Source organism: Accipiter gentilis, chromosome 32, assembly GCF_929443795.1.
Source record: "Accipiter gentilis chromosome 32, bAccGen1.1, whole genome shotgun sequence".
In the NCBI taxonomy this organism is placed as follows: domain Eukaryota; kingdom Metazoa; phylum Chordata; class Aves; order Accipitriformes; family Accipitridae; genus Astur; species Astur gentilis.
In genome coordinates, this window is record NC_064911.1 from 6,156,279 (window position 1) to 6,166,116 (window position 9,838).

Sequence of the window (9,838 nt, forward strand, 5' to 3'; positions counted from 1 at the left end):
GCGGTTCCCAGTGGAACGTTTGCGATAGACTTGCGTGGGGACAGGATCAGACCATAAAATTCACCGCCTGCTGGCATCCCCAGACTTGCACTTCAGACTCAGTGAAAATCTTGGAAGAATGAAAATGAAAACATTGTGAAAGCTAACATGTATTTTCAAAGGAGCTATTTTGGATTCGTGTGGTATGTTTGAGTATGTAATTTATTGGACTGTTCTTTTGCAGAGATATTGAGTATAAGGAACTTCAATTGTCACTGGACCAGGTCACGATTTCTAAGTCACAGTTTTCATGCAGAAACTCAGTATCTACCTCACAGGAAACAAGGAAAATAGTAAAACCCAAAAGTAATAAAATGAAGGCAAAACTCAGAACAACGCCTTACCCACAACAGGTAATTTTTTCAGCAATATTTATTTAAGAATTGTTATCATAGAGTGCTTGGGACAGGATAGAGATCATCCAGAACTGAACTTACTGTAAGACTGACTATAGTATGCTCTGCTGCAGGAACTCCCTTGTAGGCCAGAATACAATTAGACCTTTTTGTTCTTGGGGTGGACAGCACAAGTAGTACAAACCAACTCTGGCAAGTGATGCAAACACAAAAACCTTTGGATATGAAGTATGTAAAGTACTTCAAAAACAATGTGCTTTCTTAGTAAAAAGAAGAAAAACAATTACTAAGAATAGCTGTGTTGTGAAAATTTGGCTTGTGTAGAATGCACCTCAGTCACTGTTGATATGCAGAGTTCTTAATGTCACATAGGTATTAGCAGTTTCCTTATGCTGGAGAATGCATTATAAGAATGAATCCTAGCAAACAGTGCATTGGAGTGGGATTTGGAATATCTCTTGCTGTCACTGGGTAAGCTAGAACAAGGTGTGAAGGGAAACTATGGAGACTATCCATAAAACTGAGTTGGTGAGACACCCACCATGAGACATTCTGAGACTTTGCAATGAATATTGCTGGAAGGGGCTACTGTTACCTTAAACAGCAGTGAATGCAGCTAGCACATATACTGCGTTCAAAGCTTGACAAGCCAACATACGCAAAATCATATTCATGGTCTGCTACTCCATTTATCAGTGACTTCCAGTGCTTTGCAGCAAACCTCTGCCCTCTGGTATTTACAACTGCCTACACCTACTAGCTAAAATCCAACTTGCAAAATTATCAAATAAACCTTTAACATTAGGATGACAAAATAGGCTTTTGTTCCCATGTTAAGTGAAGGTAAAGTTACCATGAAGACAAAGAACTTTAAATGCACTGGTCCCTTTAGCCAGTGAGATCGCAGTTCAGGGAGGCCCAGCTCTGGGCGCCTGTATGATATGTTATGTGGTTTCATATAAAAGTTAATCATTTAACTCTCTTCCCTCCCCCCTTTTTTTTCTTTCCCCCAGCAATACAGCTCATTCCAAACAGACAAACTGGAATGCAGCCAGGTGGGAAACTGGCGATCCAGCCCTGCAGTGAATGCTGCCACCATTCAAGAACAAAACTTCCATTCAGAAAACAGTGAACTTTTATATGCCCCGTCATATAGCTTGCCTTTTTCTTACCATTATGGACACTTCCCTGTAGATTCTCATGTCTTCAGTAGCAAAAAGCAAATGCTGCCTTCAAAGTTTGGGCAGTCTCAAGGAGCACCTTGTGAAGTGGCTCGATTTTTCTTGAGTACGCTGCAGACAAATGGAGAATGCCAGTGGCATTATGCCAACTCCTTGGTACCCAACAGCCAGTCACCATCCAAAAATCTTCCTGATCAACCAGTGAACATCATCCGACATAATCTTGCACAGACTTATGAAGGTGGGTGTCACTTTAAAAAAAGGAAAAAAAAGAAAAGCAAAGCTGTGGGGTGTCTGGGTAAGATTTGTAATTGTAGTTTGAAAACAGGGATTACAAGGTGTTTAGGAAATACAGAAAATCAGAAACAGTGAAGTGTAACAACCACTATGTTTATAGTATTTACATGTTCATGCCTTGTCCCATTACCATCAGCACTTGTTTAGGAATATTATCAAAGCATCTGTTGCAAAAAATGTATTCACCAGAATCACTTTTAGAACAGGGCAGAGTTACCACCTCCTTTAACACTGTTTACCTTCATGTTTTGCACTATCAGAGTTATTTAGTGGAATTGCTCAGGTAAGTCATTGCTGAAGTCAGAAACAAATGTACTTCAGCTCACATACAGAAATTAAAATAAATGCGATCCATTTCCATAAAAATCGAAGGTTGTCCTTTCTGAGTATGAAGCCATTCTGAATGTCTTTACCTTACAGTTACTACAGTGAATGAGTAAATGAAATGCACTGCCTTCTGCTTTATTTGAAAATATCTCCAGTGCTCCTCCCCGATCAACTGCATTATCTCTCTGTACAGATGGTCAGCTCAAATACTTTGAAGGAAGCACTGAAGACATTGACTTCTCTGAGGTGGCAACCTATAAGAAATAACCTTGCAAAGCTATAAAGTAATTAAATGTAAACAAGCTCAAGATACACTCTAATCTTTAGATCTCATATAGATCACACCTATCTGCATACACCATTTTGATTAGTTAAAAATCACTGATGAAGACTGACTGGTTGACGTACTTTTATAAAGTTAGATGGAAACACTCCTTTCTTTTAGTTTCATTGAGGATGGGAAAGAGGAAGCAGTAGTGGAAATTTAGAATAAAAAAGCTAGAAAAGATAGGCTCAAGATTCTTGAGTACCAGAAACAAGCATTTATTCACTTAGGGACATAACATTAGAAATCCTAGTTATGAAGGGAATATCTGCAGATATTAAAAGCTGAGCTTGCTACATCAGACACTGAATGCGTCTCCCACAGAGAAGCAAATAACTTCTGCCTAGGGTTTTGTCCTTCATAGGACTATTTGACCTCACCTAGCTGATTGACTTCACCTAGCTGACTACAGCATTTTATTTTAGAGTTCTAGGTTTACATTGAAAATGAGCGAGACTGAAGCTCTTCTTACAGTCTAGTGCAGGTTAAGTGCTTTTTCTGAGCTCATGCACCTCTAATGTGCTGGCTTTCTTCTGTTGCTGTTGTGGATTGGGTGTGAAAAGGAGTAGCTTTAGACCAAAAATAAGAAATGTTTTTGTCCTTTCTAAAGAGGCTGTATCTTTGTGGAAAAGAAAAAACCCTACATCTTTTGAGGATAAGTATAAGGATTGAAGTAAGTCCTGCAGATCCCCAGTAAATCTGGAGGAACAAAGCTATTCTAGGTGTCCAGAAGTCAGCCCAGCTTTTCTCCTCTGCTTTCAGACTAACAGATGCTGTGAGACTGACTGAGAAAGTAGATCCACCCCTTGCTGGTCTGAGGGTGCCATCAGATACACTGAGAATGGATGTGGAAAGAACAGCCTGTTCAGAGAACAGTCTGTAAAATTGATTGTGGCCATAACATTTGCCAGAAAAGCCCAGTAAGCATAGCAGCAGACAAGCAATTTACCATCAGTCGGTTGATATGGGCAGATAACTCCTAGTAAATATATTAAGTCAGAAGGATTCCACAGGAATACTGTTAAATATGTTAGGGTAAAAAAAAAAATCTCTACAAAAAATTGCAAGCAACTGCTGGTATTTTTAAATTTCATCATGCATGCATACCTTCACCATTTCCTCATGAACAGGAAAATGGAGCTGTGATACCAGCAGTTCTTACTTCTGTTTCTACCTCTACTTAAGATTTTGTTGATTAAGTTGCAATATGTGGGTTCTCTTTTAAGCACAGATGTATTTTAATGGATGTTTAGCTATTGGGCATTTCATTAAAACTGAGTTGGTACAATTAATTCTCTGCAAAAGCGCTTACAGTTGTACTATTTAGGAAGGAAAAAAGAATATGGTCAAACTTGGGCCTTGTCAGAGATCATTGCTTGAGTTCACACACAGTGTTGTAAAGGGGGAAAGAAAAACATAACCTCCACTGCAAAGAAGATTTATATCTAATTGTTGCAGAGTTTGTTTCCTCCTGAGGTAGAATTAGCCCTGATGTACTTTTGCTGAGGCTCGTGGCAGAAGAGAAATCTGAACATTTGGAAGCAACTTTTTTCTTTGAATTGAAAGGGGCATCTGATCTTCCTTACATTGTCAACTGCTGCTTTTTTCCAGTAGTTCACTGAAAAACTGACAGCCAGTAAGCTTCAAAGCAGAGAGGATCTGCTTAACGTCATTATCTTCAATCCAAAGGCAATGCCAAATATGACATCTGGCAACCGGGTTGGATGCAAGGGCTATTCCACATCACATCCATAGAAGCATCTGCCAAAAATGCCGTAGGCCAGAGACATTTTTCTCTATGGAAAATAGCTTCTTTTGGAGAGATCAGAGATTTTAAGATGATCATGCCAAGCCATCAAAGCTCTGGAAAAGCACGTAGCAGATAAAACTGCCTGCCAATCAGATGCTGCTGCCTCAGAATCTGGTTTTGAAGCTTCTTCCACTTTTTTCCAGCTGTCCTAGTCATCAGAAAAGAAACTCACTTCCAGAGAAGGCAACCATATTCTTAGTCAGGGAAGTTTCCTTTGTACACTTGAATGGATACATTACTACTGTGAGTACCACAGTACCCACTTCTCATTAAGTTATGCTGTTGCCCCGTCTGTACTATCTGTGTGAAGCTTAGTGTCACTAATTATGCCAAAACTCAGGAAATGATGAAGAGTGTTAAGAAAATCTGTGAAAAAGCTCTGATCTATCTTCCTTCCCCAAACCAAGTCCCCAGTTTTAGCCTGTGACTACCAGAAGAAATACATGACATCTTCTTTGAAAAGTGTATTCCACTAGGACAAAGAGGTCTTGAAGATCATGTTGTCTTACTATTGTTTTTGGAGGGACAATAATGCAGAACATAGTAATTACAACATCACCTCATGCCTCGGATGGTTTGCAGTTAGGGTCTTCAACAAAACTCAGAGCAATTGAGTAATTGCTCCTCTTCTCTGAAGGTCCTCTTTTACAAAGGATTAGGAAACATACTGAAAGATCATGGGCTACATGTCAACATTCAATGTTGGCATATTGTCTTTTCAAAACAGGTAGTGTCAGGAGTACACTCTTCTGAGATTAGTGGAGATCAGAAAGCCCAAGAAAAATTATGCAAGACAAAGCATGCCTGAAGAGGGCTTCAGCTGGGCCCTCAAAACAGACAAGGTTTTTCACAGACAGGATGCAAAACTCTGCTGATAAGGACTGCGTGCCTTTGTATGAAGATCAATGCTGAGTACCAGTCTTGCTTTACTTTAACCTGGTTCCAAGATGCCTGCCTTTCATTTTACTGTAGACAGGGGCAATGGGAAAACGAGGAGCAGCTCTACCCATTAATATCTTGGTACAGAAAGGCATGTTTGTGAATGAAATAATACCTTTTCTGCAAGCATCTTTCCCTCTTGAGCACCATCTGATCTTTGACTGCACTACTTAAAGGCGAGGAGGGAATGCTCCTTGCTGCAGCACTATGACAGGGGAAAGATTCTTCTAGTATACTGAGTGATCTATAAATAGACATGATATATTTTAAACAAAGACCAGTCCCTGCTAGAGTAGCTTTCCTGTTCCCACTTGGATAGTTGGATGCTAAATCTGAGCAGGCTGCCAGGTGATGAGGATCTTATCTCCAGGTTTTCCCTCAACTTGCCCGAACTGTACCCCGTGTGCCAGCCGGAAAGCAGAGCTACTTGGCAAGAATTACCAGAGACATGATGCCTGAAGGACCGAGTTCACTGTTGCAGTTGTAGGCTGCTATGAATGGAGGCAGTGTAAGTAAGTATAAAGGGCCTTCTAGAAAGCTGCTATCACTCTGCTGTGATACACAACCTTGGATGCGCACTGTGTCTACCTCACTTGGCATAGCTGAGTTGCTCTGGCAGAATAGTGGTCAGGAAAGTATCCCAAATTGATGCACTGACTTCAATGGCTGTAAAGTGTTTTCAGCGCTGGGGAAGTGCAGAATGCATGGCATCCCTGTGCACCTGCTGAGGCAGGTACTCTGGCAACGGCCCACACACCAGATGGGTGGAAGCAATCCTAGGGTGCTGCCCTTCTACAGCAATACAAAGCTGCTGGTCAGCTTTCTATTAACTTCTGTATGAAAAACTCCCCAGGAGGAGCCTGTCCCAGGGAACCCTTGTGTTTCTGTCTGCAAAGGAAGACAAAAGCAGATTTAAGTCTACCTTCAGTAACTGTTCTGAATGTGAGCGGACAAGAATGACTGTGCTTTGTTACACTGCAGATGCAACTTGCTTAACTGTCTGGTGTAACTCCATAAATGTGCTGACAACTTTAATGGAAGCCTGCAAACAATTAACCAGACGCTTACCTTCTTCATGAACAAAAGAGATGAAAACCACGTTTGAGAAACAGGATAGCACAAAATGGATAATATCCTGTAAATCTCCCAAGTATGCAAATTACTTTTTGGTACCAAGAAGGCAGCCATCAGCCCAGAAGAATTCGAGTTTACAAAAATGAAGATAATAAGACAGGGGCCAACTGATTGCTGTGGTGCTTCAGCTTCTTACAAGTGTGGGCTCTGAAAATGGAAAAGGACAATCTTTTGTTCCGAGATTAGAGCAGAGCCATAAACTAACAATACTTCACGGTGCAGTAGGAGAACAAACCCATCACTCCTGTGAATGTCTCAAGTGGGAAAAACACTAAAACCAGTATACCAGATTAGTCAAACCATATTAGTTACATGTCAGTAGCTCGCAGCATGTATAGTTATTTCCATAGTAAAAATGACAAACATAAAATTAAAATTATCGAAGTATAATTACACTGGTAAAATTTCCAAGTTATACTCAAGCATGTGGCTGAATCCCTGTTTTGATTTGTGATCTAAGAGGGCCATTTTTCAACAGCTGATGAGAATTCATTTTACATAGAACTGCATATACTTTGTACAAAATATACACATGGAAATTAAAATGAATAACTTGAAAGGTTGTTGTTTCTAGGAGGGTGGTGGGTTGATCAAGAAGAAATTGGATCCAGATTCCTGTTTAAATTCTGGTAATTATGTGGTGCAACTCCCTCTGAAATTAATGAAGCTCTGCATATAAAAAAAGGTACAATTGAGCTATTTCTGCTTCCTCTGTTATACATGAAGGCTTTGCAGTCTACTATAGCACAGGGAATATTTAATTATTAGCAGGTACAGTTACGTCAGCAACCACTACAGGGGAACTCCAAAACTTTTAAGATGTTGAATGAAATTTTTAGAAAAACAGAAAATCCCTTTTACAAAAAGCACTTAGGTGTCCAGGGCTTTCAGTGAGCATAACACAAAATAGAGTTCAGGTTTAATTTGAGAAATTTGCTAAGTGCCTTATTTAACCTTTAACATAAAACTTTCAAATATGCCTTGGAGGAGTAGTATAACTGTCAAACTGTTCACAGATGACAGTGAAAAAAGAATTAGTACTTGCCTAATTTTGGCCATACTGTATAGGAGTAAACCAGTGGTTTTTTCTCTTACCATTTGTAGATAGGTATGTACAAAAAGGAAAAGCTGTGTAAGCCAAGCAGAAAATCATAAAACCAATTCAAATTGTTTCAAGAGTTCAACTACCATGTAGAAACTTGAGAGAAAACTAAGATTACTCAATATATTTTAGAGGAAGAGCCTGAAGAGAAATCCTAGGTTCATACTCTTCTGAAAATTTAAGAATCTAGCTTCTAATTTTCCACTCATACCCAGTTTAGTACTCCCACATTCAAACAAACATTCTCAGTATGCATTGTAAATTACATTTATATTATACATATAGTTTTATTACATGATAGTACCTTAACAGCAGAGATACAGCATTACTCAAGAAGTATTTATGTTGCTTTTCAATAGAAGTTTTTAATATCTGATGCTAGTTTTCAAAGAGAAAAAGCAAAGCCTTTAACATGACACAATCCAGATATTACATATATCACAGATAGATATCATGAATTAGACACCGACACATCAGTATCTAATACTACACACTCTCTTCTTTCCTTACAAGGGCACATGTCCAATATACTTCCACAGTGACAGGAAGAATAAATTCTGTTTTAGTCTAATCATTGCATCATTGACATGTAATAAATGTTATCCATCCTTTGGTAAATCATTTGATAAATCTCAGAAATGAGCTTACTTAAGGTCAAGGGTTTTGATAGCAGGCCACATTTCCAAATATTTCTTTGGTTTCATTTCCCTGATTTAAGCATACTAATAATGACAGTCAAATAAACAAATGGGCATTTCACATGGAAAAGCTTTTCAGAATTGTTCAACACTGTTGGCCCTCCTGAATGGGTTGGGTTTGGTTTTTTTTTACTTTTCAGCACTGTCTTAAAAAGACTTATCCAAAGCCACTGAGGCAAATGGGAATGTCTCTGATGTCTTCACTGGGACTTGGATCTGGCCCAAACCAAATGGGTGTTAAAGTTCAGTCATAAAAAGTGTTAGAGTCTAACTATTATATGAGCTTATTGTCAGTAATTAACATGTCTTCTCTTTCCTGCAAGTGCCCATATCAAACAGAAGATACAGCCAAGATGCTCTGTCTGACAACTTTACAAGCTGCACAGCACCCATGCCAGGCAGCAGATACAAAGAAGAGATTTATGATTCCGGCATCATGAAACCCAACAAAATAGAAACCAGGATTCAGCCACCCCACCACCTCATTAAAGAAGAAAACAAACTAGCTTTTAACAGAGACCTACAGGAAAAAATGAGCATTAATGAAAGTTCTTTTTCAAATTCAATAGCTAACTCCTTGCTGCCAAAATCAGAATGTTTCCAGTCTAAATCTATAGGACAATTAAGTCATCTCCTGCCAGTGCCCTCAGTATATGAGCAAACAAGAAGGATTTGTATGAAAGAACCCAAATATGGGCATATTAGTCACCACGCTACAAATCTAGATGAACTGGACAGTGATGATAGAATGACTGTAAAGCTTGATCATGACTCTGAAAGTGAACGTGTGATGGATGTGAGACCCTCCGGACAAGTTCCATTTGTGCTTCTAAATTATCACCATGTTTTAGCCAAACATGGTACATTTCAAACTTCATCATGTACAGCAACAGGACATGTAGGAGAAAATTATGGATACAATTCTGAGGAAGTAAATACATTTATTTACAAAACCCAAAGCCCCTCATCAGCTTCTCCAGAAACCCACAAGGAATCTACACTACCCCATTATATTGGAACTTCTGTAATAATAGCCAATGGAAGGTGACAGTAATAGAGGAGTATTTACATTTAATTAAGAAGCCAAACTGTAATGATTTGCAAAAAGCATGAGAAAACATGGTTACATGTACTGAGCATAGCTGAAGGTCAATGAGGGACAGACTTGTGTGTTCCTGGCAAGCCATGTGTAACGGTACCTTCAAGGTCAGGAAAAAACCCCTACATCTAGCTTCCGTGCTTTGTTGTCACAGATTAAGCTCTGGTGCCACTGAGAAGACATGTTACAGATCTTATTTTTGTTATTTTATAGTGTGCAACAAAATTAAATGATAGGTGTTATATGCAGAGATTTATATGAAGAACATTTTTTTCCTCAACCCCTCCTTCTCAAAATACATTCAAGATTTTTTTATCATTAACTACACACTCTAGTTTAGGTATTTTTGACAAACTGTGTGAAACCTCATCTCAACTCTCCACCTACATGTTAAACACCCTGACAAATGAACTTTGTTTAAAGAGTGGTGATTTTTAGCATCCATAATGCAGCTGTACTAACTAAGCAGAACTCAGTTTGGAAAAAGCTTATTTATTAATTATCCAAAAGTTTTAAAACTAAATAAATCAA

General features: G+C 38.9%; 1 protein-coding gene across 1 annotated transcript in view; it reads left to right on the forward strand.

The window, feature by feature from the left end:
• The window catches only part of SIM2 (SIM bHLH transcription factor 2), a 58,995-nt gene extending 49,459 nt beyond the window's left edge, over positions 1–9,536 (forward strand). Inside the window, exons 9-11 of the mRNA XM_049834896.1 lie at positions 224–392; positions 1,409–1,817; positions 8,532–9,536. Of these exons, the coding sequence (XP_049690853.1) occupies positions 224–392; positions 1,409–1,817; positions 8,532–9,256 (1,303 nt within the window). The 3' untranslated portion in view covers positions 9,257–9,536. The remainder of the gene's footprint in view (positions 1–223; positions 393–1,408; positions 1,818–8,531) is intronic.
• The last annotated feature ends 302 nt before the right edge of the window (positions 9,537–9,838 follow it).